The sequence below is a fragment of the Gavialis gangeticus genome, unplaced genomic scaffold (assembly GCF_001723915.1).
Source record: "Gavialis gangeticus isolate Ggan-Ray unplaced genomic scaffold, GavGan_comp1, whole genome shotgun sequence".
Lineage (NCBI taxonomy): Eukaryota > Metazoa > Chordata > Crocodylia > Gavialidae > Gavialis > Gavialis gangeticus.
Genome location: NW_017729022.1, coordinates 153193708 through 153214180, shown reverse-complemented (window position 1 = coordinate 153214180; position 20473 = coordinate 153193708). Strand labels below are relative to the sequence as shown.

General features: G+C 41.2%; 1 protein-coding gene across 10 annotated transcripts in view; it reads left to right on the top strand.

Annotated features, from left to right (window-relative positions):
* The window catches only part of PPM1B (protein phosphatase, Mg2+/Mn2+ dependent 1B), a 120531-nt gene that overhangs the window by 74326 nt on the left and 25732 nt on the right, over positions 1-20473 (top strand). For all 10 annotated transcript variants that reach the window (XM_019516353.1, XM_019516355.1, XM_019516352.1 and 7 more), the window contains 2 exons: positions 15695-15806; positions 17084-17141. In XM_019516353.1, coding sequence (XP_019371898.1) covers positions 15695-15806; positions 17084-17141 — 170 coding nt within the window. The remainder of the gene's footprint in view (positions 1-15694; positions 15807-17083; positions 17142-20473) is intronic.

The following is a 20473-nucleotide window of genomic DNA, read 5'->3' as shown; positions in this document are numbered from 1 at the left end:
CCCCCCAACCCATGGAGGGAAACAAAAGCAGGCAGGCAGGGCACAGTCTTGGACTGTGCCCTGAGGCAACTGGAGGCTCAGTCCTCCACAGAGATACTCTGGTAGCCAGCTGGAGCATCTGTTGCCCAGCCCCAGTGCTGAAGCACACTGCCTGCCCATGCAGGGCAAGCAGTGTGCCAAACGCAGGGAGCTGGAGCCGGGTTCTTCCCAGTAAGTAGGGAGTGGAGAGGGCTGGGGGAGGGGACCATGGGGGGAACCCCACTGGCCCCACCTGCTCCCCCAGCCTCCGGATTGCTGCCCTGCCTGCTCCCCGGATCCTCCTGATGGCTGCCCTGCTCGGTCCCATTCCCCCCCCGCCCCTGAGCCTCCCCCAATCTCTGCCCCACCTTGCCCCAGCATCCTGTCGATTTTTAAAAAAAATCCCTGCACTCACTGGCAGTAGCAGCTGCCATCGGGGCCACGGGAGCCTTGTGGCAGAGCCCCCCCCACAGTGTGGGGCCTGGGTGACAGCTGCAGCGGTCCCAGCAGCCTGACAGCACGTGGAGCTGAGCAGCACCCTGGCCACAGCCGTGCCATAGTGACACAATTTGCCCCTCACCAAAGTGCATGTTACGGCACGTGCGCCGAGGCAAGAAGCCCTGGCTCAAATTTGCACCGCTTCTATTTGAGCTGCTGCAAGCTCACGTGCCTGCATGTGTGCCCCCCCGAGTGTATTTTCCTTTGGGGTTTCTTTTGGCTGCTTTTTTGTCTCTTGTCTTGTTTAACGTGTGTGAGATTCTGAAGAGGGCTATTAAGGTGGCATGCATTCCAGTGTCTGTATTTTCACTGATATGCTGGAGCTGATGATTTCATTCTTTAGCATCTGGGGATGAGATTTTTAGAATAGAGATGAGGGTTAGCTGTCTGAAATCTGAAAGCAGGAGTTACTGAGGTGATGTTGGTTGGCTAGCATAAGCAACTGAAAGGGACGGAATGATGTTGACCAGGTGTGATAAATTGGGGTCTGGGCAGGCTGCTAATAGGTTTAGAAGATAACAGCCACAACCATGTCAAGTACTTCCTGATTGACAGGTAAAATATTTTCCATTTCTTTTAGCCATTTCTTGCACCTGTTGTTCATGAGTTTGTTGTATCAAGATTAGAGTCCTATAAAACTGGACTACTCCCTGGGGCTGCTACTTATTTCTGTTTGGAGAAATGTAGCCAGTGAGCATTGCTGAGCATTTTTCCCTTGTCAGAAGCTTATCAAAACTGCTCTACAATTTGCCCTAGTTTTTTGTTGCTTTTGACCTGTAAAAATTTAAATGGGTTAGGGGAGTCAGTCTTAAGAGACAAGCTCTCCCTCCCTGTGACATATTGCCATAATTGAAGTTGCTGGAGATGCCTGAGCTTTCAGCATGAGAGAAGAAATGTTTGGCAAGATGCTATATACCTGGGAGTTGGGCTTTTCAAACATTTATCCTCTTCAGACCTGTAACAGTATGTGTTTGTTAGCTATCTGAGTGCGCTGTATGTAAGTGGCACTTCCTTCTCTTATGTCTCTTTGGATATGGATAGCATGTGAAACAGGGTATTACATGAACAATTTGAGTTGGTTATTGGGTTTTTAATGCTATTTCTTGATTGTTTGACTTGAACTGATAGGTTTATTTAGTGCTTTTAAAACATTGTTGGGATGCTCAGGGTTGGATCTACACACTTTTATTGTAGTTTATTTAAAATCAAAATATTATTTAAAATCAAATAAATGTGATTAGATATAACAAAGAAGTAGTCCTTTCATCCTAAGTACAAAATATTCAACAGAAATAAGTTGCACAAGAAATGTGTCAGTTATATTTCAGCTGCTTTTGATTTTCCCACAGGAGTTCCCCCTGTCATTCAGTGTTCTGTACGTTGGATAAAGTGTAAGACCTTTAAGTGACAAATACTTGACAAGGATTGAGAGTTAGAGTATTCAAGGATTTTTATCAGGACTAGAAGAAAATAAAGAAAATGGAAGAGAATGCAGAAGAACTCAGTTTTCCCTACTCATTTTCTACATATATTTCCTTTTTTCTCAATAAATTTATTGAATCTATGGCATTTTGGCAAATGTCTATTTTTATTAAGTGACTAGGCAAAAAGAATTGAGGGTCTGTAGTTTTATCATTTAAGTTTGTGTATCAAGTATTTATAGGACAAAACCAAATTTGGGAAATCTTGAATAAAATACTTTAAACCATTTGGTTGATCAAGAATGGAGACTGCTTCTGTGAGAAATGGTTTGCCTCCATTGCACATTTCTTGCATTCGGAAAAATTTGTTTTTAAATTGTCTCTTGTGATGCATGTAGTCCTCAGTGAGAAAACTGATGTTAAGTTTGGGTTGAGTATTGAGAGATTTAATTGAACAGTGTTTTTCTTTAGAACATTCAGTCCTTATCTGATGCTGTATTAATATTTTGTGCACTGTTTTGGGTAGAGTTAATGAATGGGCACCATTTAAAGGGGCTTTTAGCTGACTTTGCATTCTGATAGACTTTGCAGTTAAACCTTTCATCTGAGAGTTGTTACTGATTTTGAAATTGCTGTTTAACCTAGTGTTTAGGCTGGTTTCTGCTAGTTGAATGTGTTTTTTTCAATATATTTGTGATGGAATTTATTCTGTAAAATGCTCAGTGACCTTTGACTAGAGCAGTGTTTCTCAACCTCGTTAGACTTGAGGCACCACTTGGAAAATGCCAGCTTTTAGTTTTCACTCATTTCTTGATTATGGAAAAATATTGAAGCAATCTTTTTGTGAGTTCTTTGCAATAGAAGGACCACGATAGGTCAGAATGTTTTTGACACTATGTATTCCTATTTGAAATTGCTGAATTAATCTTGGAAATCATGTTTATACACTCAATACTATTAATGTTGTGCATCACCCAAAAAAAGATTTCATGGTTCCAGAGGATGCTGTGCCCTGCTTGGTTGAGAATCACTGGACTGGAGTGTATTGTCTATAGACTATAGTCACTGCAGTGATCAGAAACAACATGGTAGTGTTCATGCCCTGGGGCTGTAAGGAATAACTGCTACTGTGGAGGGAGGTGCCAACAGCTGTGGGGCCAAGAGAGCAGGTTAAACCCCCTTGTTTGTGGCCATGCTGATACCTCACCTTACAGCAGCAGCATCTCCCACAGCTGGCGCCTCATGTGTCTTTTTTTTTTTTTTTTTTCCATGATCTCTGCTGCTGTGCCCTGTTTACCAAGTGCCTGGGGTTCATGCCATGTTCGCTGGCTGTTATTTATGCTTCTGGTAGTGATTAATCTCAGACTTTGGTTCAGTAAGGTATTTAGGCAGGTGTTGAAAGTTAGGTTGTGTTTAAGTTAGGGGCAGGCAGTTCTTTCGGGCGGAGGGCTGCACACTGAGTTTTGGCAAGCTATCGAGGGCCACATGACAGGCAGTCAGGGGCAGATGAATATAATTTTCTAAATTTTTTTAGGGGCCCCTTGGGCTAGATAGTGGCCTAGTGGGCTGCATGTGGCCCACAGGACACATTTTGCCCACCCCTGGTTTAAGTGCTTTGCTAGATTAGGGCTTCAAAGAGTGAATTATAATTGACCTTATCGAAATAAATTGTTAATTGATAAAAAATTCTCTGCATAAAGTTTTTAGCATTAGAGAACAGTGGTTATCGTGCAGTACAAGGATGACCAAGACATAGTCCACAGACTGGATCTAGCTAATGAAGCAGTATCATCTCGGCTGCAAGGCTCTCCACAAGTCTGGAAATTTGGTAGTGGGAAAGTAATGGTAGCATTAATTGCTATGGCAATTGAAACTGCTGCCACTCAATCTGTGAGCTTCTGCTAATGACTTCAGCCTCTATCTTTGATTTCTCGTGCACAGAAGTATTTGGTCCCATTTAGCTACTGTTCAACCTCTTTATAGCTAGGAGCAGAGGTGATGTCTAAGGTGGGTTAAGGAATGTATTTACTCATTGTGACTTTGACTGATTGAGGGATTTGTTACAGCAGATGTTGTCCTAACTAGAGAATGGAGAAGGTATGGGAAAGTTTATGCCATATAGCTGGTAGGTGGAAACAAAATGGTGGAAAGGAAAAGATGATGGGTCTGAGGGTTCTGTAAGAGGACCAGATTAGATAAGTAGTAGTATTTGGAGAGAGGAGGAAGGAGTGGAATGACTTGGAGCTAAGAGTGAGCTCATGAGAAAAGATAGAGCATGGTAACTGCTGAGCCCTCCCTTCTTCTGCCCCCTACCCACTTCCCCCCAAACCTCCCCAAAAACAGATGAAGGGAGGCCATGTTACTCAAAGGAATGGTAAAAAAGAAAGAAAAAGAAAGAAAAAAAGAGTGAAACAGGAAAGGTTAAAAAGAGATGCTGTCCTGTCTGTGGAGCTCATGAGTTTCGAAAGAAAAGGAATTGAATAAATCTAAGAAAAGGAAAGAATGAAATGTGTAGTGTAGGGAGAGATGAAAGTTGAGCTTCTAGAAAGATTTTTTTTTTTAAATTGCATTCCTTATTTTTGTTTTCCCTCTGTCAGGTGGATGCAAAAAGAAAATTATGCATGTAATCTTTTTTCTAATCACATGTGTAACTTTATTAATGTACTTTTCATAGCAGTAGTATGACTATAATTAATAGTATGAATATAGTTTATATGGAATATAGTTCAGATGGATTGCAGATTGGCTGAAGGGTCGCACACAGAGGGTGGTGGTGGATGGGTCATACTCAACCTGGGGGGAGGTGGGTAGCGGAGTCCCCCAGGGCTCGGTCCTGGGGCCTGCGCTGTTCAATTTCTTCATCAGCGATCTGGATGATGGGGTGGAAAGTAACCTGTTTAAATTCGCTGATGACACCAAAATTTGGGGGGAGGTGAGCACGCTAGCAGGGAGTGAGAGATTGCAGAGGGATCTGGATAGGTTACAGGGGTGGGCTAACAGGAACAGGATGCGTTTCAATACGGACAAGTGCAGGGTGCTGCACTTGGGCAGTAGGAACCAGCAGCACACTTACACAATGGGGAACTCCCTACTTGAGAGCACGGAGGCAGAAAGAGATCTTGGAGTCATTATTGACTCCAAGATGAACATGGGCCGACAATGCGAGGTCATGGTTGGCAGGGCTAACCGGACCTTGTCGTGCATCCACAGGTGCATCTCGAGTAGAGCCAAGGAGGTGATCCTCCCCCTCTACGCGACGCTGGTCAGGCCACAGCTGGAGTATTGTGTCCAGTTCTGTGCGCCCCATTTCAAGAGGGATGTGGACAATATGGAGAGGGTCCAGAGGAGGGCCACCCGCATGATCCGGGGACAACAGGGCAGACCCTACAGTGAGAGACTGCGGGACCTGAACCTATTCAGCCTCCACAAGAGAAGGCTGAGGGGGGACCTGGTGACCGTCTATAAACTCACTAGGGGGGACCAGAAGGGTTTGGGGGAGACGCTGTTTCCCCTAGTGCCCGCTGGCATAACAAGGAGTAATGGGCACAAGTTGATGGAGAGGAGGTATAGATTGGACATCCGCAAAAACTACTTCACAGTTAGGGCGGCTAGGAGCTGGAACTAACTTCCAAGGGAAGTGGTGCTGGCCCCTACCCTGGGGGTCTTTAAGAAGAGGCTGGATGCCTACCTGGCTGGACTCATTTGAGTCCCGTTTTTGTTTTGGGGTTTTGTGGTTCTCCCGCCCTGGCGGGGGATTGGGCTAGAAGATCTACTAGGTCCCTTCCGACCCTAAATCTATGAAACTATAGTTGCCAATATAATGGCAAGAATGTGTTAATTAAAACAACAAAAAAACCCCTCTTATTTACCCAAAGTTTTGGGTGGAAACTGCCATTGACATCCTGGATGGAACATATATGTTGCCTACTCAAATACTGTATTGGCTCAACAGAAAAGTTAAAACAGTATGTTTTCATGTAGTATGTTTCCTTATGCCAAGTAAGAATGATTCACCTTTACCTATGAAATTGTTTATTTATGAAATACCGATGTTAAGGGTTTGAGAGAGACAAAGAGTGGGAAACAGAAAGATGAAACTGTTCTAAATAACTAAAATACAAACTTTTTGTTTGGCTCTCAAACTGCAATTCTTAACAGGCTATGAAAATGTCAAATGATTGTTATTGTATTTGACGTAGGGGTGCCTTTCAGTAAAAGTACTTTTAATTAGAAAACTTGTCCTGTTCTGCATTTCAGAACCTTAGAAGAGTAGTTGACTCAGAGATTTTCTTAATTATCAAGGTAGTTGAATTGGCAGTTTCCATTCCCAGTAACTTACCTCTTAATAGAGATGACATTCTTTTGAAAAACTTCTCTATAAAGTTTCATGGGATATTTTAGTTAGGTTTAATATAAAAATTTACCTGTTATATACACTCCAGTGTACAAGTACACAGAATAGCAATGTGGAAATAATCTTGTATTTTGAGATGAAAGTAGGGTGCTTGTTAGATTTGTTCATATTGTTAAACAATATGGAACATTGAGTTTTAAAATCAAACTATTTTAAGATTTACTAGTAGAAGTCATTGACTGTGTGCTGCTTTAATTTTTTTATATGCCTTTTTCAAGTTTGTTTTTTTTTTAAATACTGTTTAGAAGTCACTTGTCGGCTGGGTCTGTGAAGCTTGTTTTTTAAAGCAATGATATAGTCTAACTCTTACAAAGCTAGTTTTGGATCTTGACATCATCTACAAAGTGTACTACCACATTCCAAAGGCATCAGTCACAAGATTAGTTCTGAAATATATTTGAGAGGTTGCACTTGATGGCTCAAGGTCAATAATTCATTTATCTGACAGTGAACATAGTTGTATCTCCAGGTTGAAGAAATCTACAAGTGGTACATTCAGAAAACAATCTAAGCCATGTGGGTAGACAGGTGATGAGTAAATAGCACATCACTTTGGGTCAGTAACTGTCTAAATTTTCAGTGTTGTTAATTTCTTATAAATGGCTCCATGCACCAGCCATACTTTTTCTAAAAGCTCCTGATGGATCATACGGAGAGCAATAGGAACACAAGTCAATATGACTCGGTTTTATTGGAATACTTTGAGTAATTTGGAGAGACATCATAGTAGGCAGAAAACTGGTTTTTCAAAAAGAAAGAAAGGGAGTGTTTCTCTTAGATGGGGACAGTTGTGCATGACTTTAATATCGCTCTCAAACTTGTTTGCTATTGGCTTCATTAGTGTAGTATGTTTGTATTATTGTTTATGCTTTTTCATGATGCGTAAACTCTTTTTCTGTACTATGATACATGATATGAAACAGTCTTCAGCCATTTCTATGGTAATATACAGATTTATATGGCAAAGTTTCATCTCCCCTCTCTGTGTGCTTACATGGCACAATGTAGTACTTTGCAGAAACACCACAGCTAACTTTGAATGAGTACAACAAATAAGCCAGGTAAAGTGGCATGCTAATTAGCCTTCAGGCCCCCAACTAGTATGTTCAGACATGGCTTTAGTCTTTGTAAAGCGTTGTGACCTGCGTAGATGGAAGTTATGTGCACAATAGTAAAACTACAGGTTAGTAAAGGTGTTCCATCTGGACTGTCTTTTTTTTAAAATTAAAAGATGTTAGCAGAGTGTGTTTGTGAGAGTTCCAAGAATCAAGAACTTGCCCCATTTTGGTCTGCCCTGATCTGGTTACCTTTCTAGATGCACCATGTTTTAGTAAGGCCTTTAGCCAGGCCTTAGAAAGGGGTTGAGTATATTATCTAGACCCAGGGTCAGCAACACATTGTCTACAGGCTGGATCTGACTTGCACAGCCACTGGATCTGGCCAGTGGAGTCAGGGGCTGGGCTTTGAGGAGCTGTGCCAGGACCAGGTGGAAGCTATGATCACATCACCACTCTTCCTCCTGCCTACAGCACAGGCACAACTTCCTGCTGGTAGGAATCTAAGCAAGGGCTGGGCAGCTTCCACGCTGCTCCTGCAGTTCAGCTGTTTTGTGGCGAGAAGCAGTGGCAGTGCGGACTCAGCTTCCTGTTGCTTGGACCTGGCTCAGTTCCTCACAACTGAATGCTGCACCTGTGCTCCCAGATGCCTGGGCTCAGTCCCAGCCCAGGCACAGTTCCCCATCAGCTGGTAGCTGCACTTGTGCCCCAGCAGTTGAGGGGACTGGGAGGATTGGTGGCAGTGCTGCTTGAATCTCATTATTTAACTCAAAGCAAGTATTTGCTTAACTTTTAATATAATGTTATAATCTCTGGAGTCATCTAGTCCAACCCCCTGCCTGCAGCAAGATCATCCCTATCCAAAGTAGCCCATAGAAATCCTTGTCTAAACAGTTATTCAAACTACAGACAACTACAAGGCATAGCAGCTTAACCTGCCACAGGTACAGCAGGGGAACAGTGGTGGTTGGTGTCCTGCTATTTGAAGGGGTTGTTAAAATAGGTTCAAAAGAGCCAAGGAAGAGGACCAGACCCCTTGCTACAGAGCAAGGCAAAAAGCCTCACATTCCATACTAATTTAGGAGTAGGGTAAAATTCTTGCCTGACTCCAAATGTGGCAGTGCCTTTAACATTGAGCAGAAGGGAAGATCCTCTAGCCAGGAACATTGGGATTTTAGTCTAAACAGGAATGCTGGTACGCCTCACTCAGAATCCCCAGCGTTGGCAGTCACCCAGTGCTTCTGAGGAAGGTGAAGTAAAAAATTCCCTCCTTGTCCCATGTGACAATCAGCAAAGCCCAGAAAATGCCTACAGCATAGTTCTTAGCTGCTCTTAGATCATTCCTGAGCAGTGTTTAGCAAATCTCTTCTTGAAGACCTCCAGTGATGGAGGTGCCACAACTTCCTTTGGAAATCTGTTCCACTGACTCGGTGTTCTAACAGTGAAGAGGTCTTTCCTGGTATCCGGTCTAAACCTGCTTTGCTGCAATTTTAAGTTATTGCTTTTGCAGCAAAAGAGACCGGAAAAAAAGAGGTGTGTTCCTTCTTTATGACAGCCTTTCAGATATTCAAAGGCTGCTATCATGTTCCCTCTTAATAAACCTTTACGCAAGCTGAAGGTGGAGGCACAGTCTGAATTTTAAGACTATTTTCACATGCTTTTGTTTTTAAAAATGGTTTTCAAGAATAGCAGACATTTAATTTCACATAACTGCTTTTTAAAGCATGGCAGGATACATACTGTTTGGGACAGGGCATAAAATTCCCCAGCCTGATTGTTAGGTGATTGTCAACGTTGGTGGGGACAGCCCCAGGTCTGTGATGTATACCATGCATTTAATTTAAGGTGCCATACAAACCAGTCAAAACGATGTTTCACAGATGCGTATTTATATGTGAAACATCTTTGTGGCTGGTTTACCATTTAATGGTGCCATGAATTGGCTGAACATTTGGCCTGTTACAATGTATGGCATGATTAACATGTTAATCACATTGAAAATATAACATCTGCCAGAGCCCTTATAAAATATGGCTGGGAGGGACCTCAGGAAGTTTAGCCTAACCTGCTCTTAAAAACTTCCAAGCTTAGGGATTCCACAACCTCTCTAGGTATGGCATGAGTCATAATCATAATACCTTCCAAATCTCTCACCCTGAGGTATGTTGGCTCTGCAAGAGATTTTAGATCCTATTTTTAATATACACAAGAACAACTGAGTAGGATATTACCTTACAAAGTCATTTATCAGATTATAATGCAGCTATATATTTATGTTCGTTAAGTTGTTCTGCTATTTAATAAATCACATCTTTTCAAAATCTATATGCAAAGCTATTTTCTGTAACTTGAATTTGACAGTCATAAAGCTATAGCTTGTTCATGTATTGTAGGTTAACCGATGTTGATGCTTCCTGTTTTTTGTTTTTTTTTTTTTCTTTTTAAATTTTCCTTTTCTAAGATTTACCAACGGCTGAGCTGCCTATGGGACGGAAAATGTTTCACATACTAAATATTGTGGATTATATTATTCAGATTGACAGCAGTGAAGGTAGCAGTAGGAAAGTAATTTCACTAGGATCTTCATGAGTAATGTTTGATTTCTTTTAATTAGAAGATTTCTAATGAGAAGATTTTGATTTCTTCTAATTATTGGCTGGTCAATAATTGGCCATCAGTATCGGCCCAGAAATCTATCGGTGAACCCGTACTAAAGACAGAATTATTGCAGACCTTGGTATGATTCGCACTTGCTGCTGAGTGCTTCAAATATAATACTTAATCATTTTTCAAGCAGTTCTGTAAGATGAATGGGAGTTGTTATCCAAGTTTTTCAGTTTGTGAATTGAGGCACAACAAGATTAAGGGCAAAAACCTTCACTGGTTTTGGATGCCCAATTTGAAATGATTGAAACCTGTTTTTGAAGAGTCTTTGGTAAGAATGCTGATAAAAACTTTGTTCAGAAAACAAAGTTGGGTGGTTTCACTAACTTAGGTTGCAGTTCTGACTGTTGAGCTTATCGGACTCTCTCGGATTCCATGGGGCAACTAGAAAATGAGGAGCAATTGATTAGTGACTGAAGTTTAGTTTAAATGACCCGTCTAACTAGACTCTAGGGGAACATTCAGCTGCCCTAATCACGAGAGAGTCATTTCTCTTCCTGCAGTTCTCTGCTTAATTTGCTCTACTCCTAGCTTTTGCAACAAGCGAAGCAGGAATCTTAAAAAAAAAAAGTCCTCACACAACACTGATTTTCCCAGACCAGTTCTGTCCTGTATGCTGAGTGAGGTAGGGGTTCTCTGGGGGAAAAAGTAGCATGGGAACATGCAATCAGGTGGTATAATAATACATACATGGAGGCGCGGGGGGAGAAGGCAGGGATTAAAATTAATCAGGCAATCTCAATTGTGGCATTTCCTTACTTGTTAGTGTTTTGATTTTACAAACTTCATGGTTTGTTTTCTAATAGTAATTATTTGTAGATAACATCCTAGGTGGGCTGTGGAGATGGGAAGAAAGACTAACTGGAAACAAATTATGTTGTGTGGCATCATGGTGATCCAGACAGGTCATCAGCAGTCTGGAACCTATAAATTATCTTTACAGTTCAAGCTAAAGTTGACCTTTAAGCTAATCCTCAAGTTCATACATGGTTATCTTTTATACCTTAACTCTTAAGTGCAAGCCATAGTGACGGTTAGCTCTTTGGCTAGAAATTCTGATGAACCAGGTATGAGGTGGACCTTGTCTCTACCTATCTCCTAGCCTTTCTGGTTCTTCAGTTTCTGCCAGCAGCAGTCCCACATTTCTCTATACCTCTTTTTGGCTCTTATGCACCCCATTTCCCCTCTTTACTACCCATAAATACATAGCTGGAAGGAGAGATAAGGAATCTGCACACTGATTATGGTTCTGCAGGAACACTGGGATACATCTTAGTGCTGTTCTTGACTTTTAGTACAATGTGGATAGCTTTGGTGTGGGCACAAAAGATGATATAGATGAGGAAGGATGGCTCATATGTTTTAGGTTAGCTGGGGTGACCTTAAGCTGACAGGAAGTACTTCTACCATATACCTATGCCACTTGAGTTACCCAAGTAATTACTGGTATCTTGTCCTCTTGTATATTGTCTTTTCTGTCCTTAGAGAGGTAGTTAACTGTTAGTTTGGAGTCAGGCAGAAGGCAGGCAGGTTGGCACCTTAAGGATTTAGTTGGCTCAGAGAGGCATAAGCCTTCACGGGTGACCGTCTGCTTTATTACATGCCAACATGTAGTTTGTCTATGAAAGTTTATGCCTCTCTGAATCAAGTAGTCCTTAAGGTACTACCCTGCCCTTCCTTCTGTTCTTATAGACCGTCTGTGATTTTTGGGGCTACTTCTGGGTAATCTTGCCTGAATGGAGGTATATATACATTTTTCTCTTTTAGAGATTAATGTTGGGCTTTTAAAACATACATTTTTACAGAGATTTGCCACCTATTATAGTAGGCCTCAGCAGTAATTTATTTTTGAGAAACCACAAACATATGCAAACTGTAGAGTGTTCTCAGTGTTTTACGAATTCCAGGTTTCCAGGTGCAGTGATACTCTCCTGCTTTCTCTGATCTCTCTTATCCATGATACCATTTTAGCTGTACTGACCTCTCGGTCTCTTAAAATTTAGTGCTTAGTAGGACTTCAACTTATAAATCCTACCACTGCCCGCTTCAGGTTCCTTGTACAGTCTGAACAAAAAATATCTGCCACATACAGCAGTATTGTGGGGCTCCCCTTCACTTCTGACAGAGTCCTAGGACTGCGCAGCAGGGGGCAGGGAAGGCAGCCGGCTCCAGCGTGGGGCTTCCCTTAGTGCGCTCCTGGGTACAGGAGCTGTAGGTGTGCTGTGTGGAGTCCCCACGATAGAGGTGGGCTGGGCAGGCTGTGTTTCTAGCTGCAGTGCTGGCTGGAGTCACTGGCTACCCGTGTATGCACTGGCTGGAGTCACTGGCTGCCCATGTGTTCAAGAAGTGTATCCAAAAGCTAATTTCCTGTTCCAGAAAATGAAGGCTACAACTAGGATGTGTTGGATCTTGTCCTGACTAACAGGGAAGATTTGATGGAGGATGTGAAGGTGATGGGTAACTTGGGAGGAAGCAGTCACAGTATGATAAAATTCTAGATCCTGAGACGGGGAAAGTGTGAGGTCAGCAAAATTTAGGACTAGATTTAAAAAGGCAAATTTCATCCAACTCAAGGAGTTAATAGGCATGGTGCATGCCATGGGAGCATAGATTGAAGGATAAAGGCGCCCTGAAGGGCTAACAGCTTCTGAAGGGCACAGTGTTGAAAACCCTAAAACAAACTGTCGTAACACAAAGGAATACCAACGTGGCTGCACAAGGAGCTTCTAAAATGCTTCAGTGCAAAAATTAAAGTATGTGGGCAATGGAAGAATGGACAGGTTGCCAAGGAAGTGTACCAAGAAATAGCAGGAACCTGAAGGGGCAAAATAAGGAAGGCAAAGATAAAGAATGAGCCACACCTGGCAAAGGAGGTTAAGGACAGTAAGAAGAAGTTCTATAAATAGGTTAGCCAGAAAAGAACCAAGGAAGCTGTGGGTCCTCTGTTAACAAGCCAGGGGGAACTCCTAATCAAAGATGCAAAGAAGGCAGAGCTACTCAACAGCTACTTTGCCTCAGTCTTTACAGATATTTAAGTTGCCAGACACCTGATAGGGATTATCTGGATAAGGAAGGGGGCAAGCTGAATGAGGAGACGAGAGCTTTTGTTGGGTCTGAATGAATTCAAGTCAGCAGGGCCAGATGAACTTCATCCCAGGGTGCTGAAGGAACTGGCAGAGCCGCCCTTGGCAGTGATCTCCATGAAATTGTGGAAGACAGGCCAGTTACTAGACGATTGGAGAAGAGCTAACATAACACTCCTCTTTAAAAACGGCAAAAAGGAGGACCCAGGGAACTACAGACAGGTTAACCTCACTTCAATATTTGGGAAGTTACAGGAGCGTATCCTAAGGAAGGCTTTTTGCACGCTCCTGGAGGAGGAAAGGCAGATTGCAAACAGCTGGCATGGATCTATGAAAAACAAATAGTGTCGAACTTGATCCCCTTCTACAAAATATCGACATGGGTGGACGAAGAGAATGTTGTGGATGTAGTGTATCTGGATTTCAGCAGGTTTTGACAAGGTCACACACAATTGTCTCATAAATAAATTGGAGAAATGTGGACTGGATAAAAGTATTACGGAGTGCACAGATGACTAGCTGAAAAGATGTAAGTAAAGGGTAATTTTTAATAGGCCCATGTCAGAAGGGCAGGTTTTGATTGGAGTCCTACAGGGGTCAGTCCTCAGCCAAGTGCTGTTCAATGTGTTTATTGATGCTGTCAGAGAAAGTTTATTGGGTAAGTCTGCAGGTTACACAAAGCTGGGAAGGATTGTGAACATGGATCTTGATAGATTATAAAGTTGGGCTAGAGCTAACAGGATGAAGTTTAATTGCTGACAAATGGAAGGTGATGCACCTAGGGAGGAATATTCCAAAACATAAATATAAAATGGGTCCTTGTCATCGGCGTTCCTTCATGGTCAAGATTGATCACTCCCATGGCTCATAGGCTTGCAGATGATTCCACTGATGGCTAAGAAGGTCTGTCCTAGAGGCACAGACTCGTTGGCAGACACCACACGTGGTGGTTAGAGGGAGGGGCAAACCACTTATTTCTCAGTCTTGTTTTCTTTCCTTCTGTTTCTGTCATTGAGCCATTGAGATGTATACCTTCTGCATCTACCTGCTCCACCATTGATGTCTCTGTTGTGTTTGATTGCTTTTGTCTGATGCCTTACCTTTCACCTTGCCACCATGGACTGACCTCCTACTAAGAGTACAAGACTCCTGACGGTGTTACTCTTAGGGCATCAGTACATGCATAAGCCTCTCCATGGTCCCTAGGTCCAGTCAGAGCTGTCCTTAGCTCTGACTGGACCTTGGCAACGGTGGCACGTGGTGAATGTGGCAGGGCCAGTATGGCACTGTCAACAGGGCCCCCTAAAGCACAGGGCCCGGTGCGATCGGGATCTCTTGGCCAGTCAGCAGTGAGAGGTGCTGCAAAATAGTCTTTGTCTCACCCCAATTTAGGTTAGTCCCTACTTATGTAGATTTTATCTTATGGATTGTGTAGGATGGCTTGGATAGAGATGATCCTGCTTCAGGCAGGGGGTTGGCCTAGATGGTCTCTGGAGGTCCCTTCCAGCCCTCCTTTTTCTATGATTCTATGAAATGTGTTACCTAGACAAGGTCTCCCTCTGTAGGCCCCAAGTTTGTAGCTAAAGGTATCAGAATTTCACTTCAGTAGTTTTCCCTAACAGTATTCTTCCAGAAAACCTTATATTTGAGTTGACTCATTTCCACATATGCTTGAGATTTTGCTGGGGGGGGAGGAGTCTTGACTTTTACCTGTGTATAACTCGGCCCTTTTCAAAACTTCCTAAGATGTTTGATACAAGTTATTTGACCTGAAATATCAAATGGTACAGTGACTTGTATCCAGAGGTTGCTTAATTGGATCTCAGATTGTGTCAGGGTAGGCCACAGGGTTACAGTAATGATGACTGCAACTTTCTGCTAGAGTCTTAGCAATCTTAGTTGCCCCTCTGTGGGACGTCTCCAGTCCAGACCTCAGGAAGACAGCAACCTGGAGCTCCATATGTATCTTTGCCAAATGTTGTCACTGTGGAAGCTTCTACAGTGGATGCTGTGTAATATTTGGACCTGCCCGTACTGTATCAAATGCTGTTTTAAGTCAGCTACATATGGAAAAACACTTGAAAGAGGAAGAAATTTTTTGCACGTAATTTGAGTTCTTATAGATACACTGTTTATTGTGGATATCCTGCATTCTCTTCTGCTTCCCCACTTCCTCACAGTCCCTGCATTCTGGGTATCTTTTGTTAAAAAAGTGGGCAGAGGGATGTCCTTGGCATACAGTATAAGGCAAGGTATATATATATTGCAGGATAAAAATGTATCCAGCCTCAAGTGCTTAAGGTGCATGTGCAGTCTCTTGTGGTATATACATATTGACAATATATCTTGAACTCCAGTCACTGGTAAGTAATCACTCTGTACATAAAATGGGAAAGAAGAAATCCTCCTCCCCCCCCCCCCTTTTTTTTTACTCTTAAATATTTTCTGTGATGTCGTTTGTCTTGTCAGGGTAATAATATCCTGCATTTTACTGTTAAGTGTTTACTGTTGGTTAAAATATTTTTTTTTTTTTTTAACTAGAAATTATGGAGAATTCAGGAGAGGAAGGAATGCCTGACCTTGCTCATGTAATTCGCATTTTATCTGCAGAGAATATCCCAAATTTACCACCAGGGGGTGGTCTAGCTGGCAAGTAAGTACAATACTGTAGTCCTGGCTTTCTTTAACCATGATTATTTATGTAAGTATACATTTATTTCAGTTTAGTAATAAAGGTTTGATGAAACATTTAACTTAGCTGATTTTTGGATATTAAACTAGTTCACTTTTTTGTACTATAGAAAATATACATGATATAGTATATCTTGCCACTGACCTATCCCTTCCTCCCAAAGGGCATCATCTGAAATTAATGTATTATACTGCGATACATAAAATACTATTTTACCTTCCCATATAGCTGTGTTTTAAAAGCATAAAGCCTGGTTTATTTGATTTTTGTTTTTTCATGTTTGTTCACAAGCTACAGAAATTATTAGTAGAATCATGATAAAATAATAGACTCATTAGGCAATTTTACATGCTACTCTTAATTTCTGGTGTAAAGGCCCAGTGTGTCTTAGGATCAATGCCAATTTATTTTACCTGTTCAAAGGAAAGTTACACTCATTTTGTTTAGTCTGTTAATTTGAATATTTGACAGGTTGAAAAACTTTCATGATCTTGTGCACAAAAATGTATGCAAAATCAGTTTTTTAAAGCATTTAAAATGCCTCTTGGTGTGATGGCATGTTTATTTGTTTCATGTCATTTTGTTTTAGTGGCAATACAACATTTATGAAACCAATAAAATTTACAGGAGAGTGTTTCCCTTTCCTTCTCTCGTCCCCTTCCTTCCCCCTCCCAATTGTTTAAGCACTTACTAAACCAAGAACTAAGGCTGTTCAAAATGTCTTACACTTGGACTCCATTTGACCAGAGTAACCTGTTGCTTAATTTCTGAGCAGTAGGCTCAAAATTGGTGACTTTAAGGATAGATGTAAAATTTTCTCATTCCATAGCTGGTTTATGGCAAGAAATGCAGCTCACATTAGGAACTCTTGGACTGCTGGGCTAAACAGAAAATGTGTATTTAAGAAGACATTACCAACTCTAAAAACCCAAAATAAAGTGAGAATTTCTTAAGTGCTCAGCTCAGGTGTAGCAGAATAAACTGTGAGGGGGAAAAAAAAGACAGGAGAGCAAAAATTCAGAAGAAAGGAATGTGGGTATCATTAACCTAAGCCTATAAAAATCCTTCATTCCTGTATATCTGAATACTGTGTTTAAATCCCTAAGCATCTTTTTGAAAACCTACGTAAGCATATGATGCTGACATTTAAATGACAAAATTAGTCTTTGGTTTTATGGTGTAGTGCTTGAATTCTTAAAATATTTTTCTACTGTGTTAATTCTTTGCTTTATTTTTAGGCGTAATATTATTGAAGCTGTGTATAATAGGCTGAATCCACACAGAGAGAATGATGGGGTAAGTTTTACTTTTGAGTCTTAGACTTTGTTGGCAAAGAGCAAATCTTAGTACTTCATTACAGATGAAGTACACCAAACATAATTTGAGTAACATGTATGTTGTTTGTATCTACGTGTGTTTTATGTAAACATTATGAAAAGAATTCCAATTGTGTACCATCACTGTCAATAAAATAACATGATACTTTAAAAATTCATTCTTAAAGGGACAGTGAGTTTCTCTGTAATGCCCAGTTGTGAACAGTCAATTTTTAATATAATTTGCTGCTGCTGCTTTTAATTCAGATCTCTGGAGCAACAATATAAGCTATCTTTTAGATGTTTGTGATTTTGTCCTTGTTTTGAAATAAGAAATAACTGCCCTCATAGGTTATAATTTTAGGTATACTATATCAAGTATAGCATCAAATTTTGTCTTTCTAATAATCTCATTCCATTATAAAATGAGTTTTCTGTTGAATGTGTATTCGATGTCAAGGCCACAATAGCGATACTGAATACACTTTTTTAGCATGTAAAACAGGTAACAACAGTTAAGGATAGTGTACCATTGCTTACTTCCGAAGCATGTTTTTTGAAATGCTCTAGAACCAGTGTAATTTAGAATTAAATAAAGTGACAGTTCATCTGAAAACTTCATCTAATTGTTAAATGATTTTTATATACACCTATGTGTTCAACTCTTGGAGATCTGAGTTTTTAAATCCTTGAACATTTTAATTTAAAAAAGAATTGTTAAGTGAGTTACTGCAACTGTTTAAATAGAAATACTTCCTATTATTGAATTGATTAAGGAATACATTTGTAATTTGTAAGTTACCTATTATAACATCTGTCCTACAGAATAATGGTAAATGGCATTCATGTTAGTCAGCAACACAGACCTTTCTAAAAACAGTGTCCAGGAGACGAAAGTTAATTATATATTTTTTTAAGGATTATTTAGTAATTTATAAAGAGCTGATAGTGCTTAGCCTAATGTTGTGTTCTGCCCCAGGGTTCTTATCCTGAACTAATTAGTAAAGCTGATACCACATCCTCTTATAAGCCTTCCTAATCATGACGTATTTTACAGAGGCCTACAAGAAAACCATCCACAAATAATAGCTATACTGAGTGTCTATTGGATTTTAAATACTTCAAAATGGTTCAAAACTTAAGTTTTATCCATAACTAGTCTCTGTACTGATACAGTCTTATCACCATTAACTTTGTTCTCATCCCTCTGTATTCTCTTCCCTTTTGCCAGTTGTGTTTTTGGTTGTTGTCTTAAAATTGTGAGGTCCTCTATGAAAGGGCTGTTTTCCTGCATGCCTGTTTGTTTATTTATGCAATTTATATGCCACCTTTCCCAACAAAGGCTCAGGGCTCAGTAAAATATTTAAACAGAGACCCATAAGCAATATCTTGACCTAGGTTTGTTTATTAAATGTCTGCCCAAATAAGTAGGGACTTACTTAAATTGCACTTCCGTGATTTTCACAGAAACTGTGAAAACAGCAGTTTCCACAGTCACTGTGAAACGTGGCATTTGCTGTGATTTACCATGGAAGCACCTAGGAAAAAAAAAAACTTACTAAAAATAAGATGCTGGCTCTCCAGTGGAAGCCAGTGGTGCTCATGGCTGCGGCTGCTGGGCCTCACAGCCCACTGTAGGGGGGAGGTGCTGGCTGGTGGAGCAGCATGAAGGAGAGCAACCAAGATGATGGTTGCCCCTCATCCCTCCTCCCCTGCTGGGGCCTCTCTGCCAATCCAGTGGTGAGGGGTGGGACCACATGAAGAGCAGCCCTCTCCACCAGTCAGAAGCAAGGGGCGGGGCCACGGTGAAATGTCTGTGACAGTGGCTCTGCATGGTGCAAGTGGATTGTGAAAAAATCTTTGCGTCTCCCCTATTTAGGTAGGTCCCTACAAATAAGAAATTCTTGCAATGCAGAATTTGGTATGGGATGGGCCTAAATTCTTGTTTTGATGCTTGGCTGAATTTGGATAAAAATAAATAGATAATGGTTTCTTCTGTTGCAACTGTTTATAAAGTCCAGTTTTAATAATTTATTTATTTATTTTTTTTTAATTTTGTCTTGCATCCTAATGGGTTAAGTTTTTAATATCTCTAATCCCTTCAGCTCATTCCAGTCTCCTAAAGCAAACATGTTCCCCATTTTATGACCCACCTTCATGTCCTTGGGCATCTGCTGTCTTGTCAGGTAGTCTTGTCTTGCTTTTTTAGTTCTCAAGTAACTCTGCATCCATCCAACCCACCATGAGTCCTAACAATAGGAGCGTTGCTTTTTTTTCTCTGCCCCAGGATGTCTTTTTATCCAGTTCCAAGAATTGTAACTCTGCAGGCTCAATTATAGCACCCAATTTAGAACACTTTCAGTAAAAGGAAAAATCTTTCTCTTCTGTCTTATTTTTCCAGAAATGCACCATATTTGTGACAGATTCTTCTAAAGGAAACCTGAAAGGGCCAAATTTGGCTATACCTAGTGTTGCTCCACAGAAGTGAAAGCTAGCTTAAGTGCAAGTGTGAAGCGTTCTCTAAGCTACTGGGTGCCATGAAGTATTTTTGGACTCTTTTCATTATTGCTTAATTTTTTATTTGTTTTATTAAACAACATGTGCAAATCTTAGACATGCATACCTGAGATATAGCTCTGGTGGGCATTCTAAATGTAAATGGAGGATGGGCTTTAACCTTAATGATTATATTTACTTTTGATATGTTAATAAACTTTTTTAGTACAGTAAATGTGGACAATCTAGCACAGTATGCTTTTTGATCTTTGTAAGATGAATTTTTCTTTTTTGCTAGGCTGTAAGTAGACATTGTATTTGACCCAGTCCTGACTGTCCCAGGTTTGATGTAGATCAAAATAGGGGTGGTACACTGCTCTTTCTCTGCCAGTTAGCAGCCAGCCAGAGCAAATGTCCTTGGCCAGCTTGTTAGGAAATGACCTGTGATAACCTTAGAGGTGCGCACCGTGATGTCCTAGGAAAAAGTGGTGGCACAGTTTATTCCACATACTTTGACGGGACTTGAAGTGGTACAGTAGTCTTGTATGGCTGTGGGACCCTACGTATGTATGCTGTCTCCCAGGACAAGTGTGTCTATTGCAGCCCTACTGTTTAGTACAAAATCCTGTGTTAAGGAGTACTGCATGCTCAAAGCTCACTGGAGATTAGGGTTGGCGGGCAAGGAGTTCATATAAACCAGGGACAGGCAAAGTCTGGCCCATGGGCTGGGTCAGGCCCATGGCAGACTCCATTTCCCAGTAGCCCTTGCCCGTATTGCTGCAGCTGGTTTCCATGGAGACTACAGAAGTGGTGCTG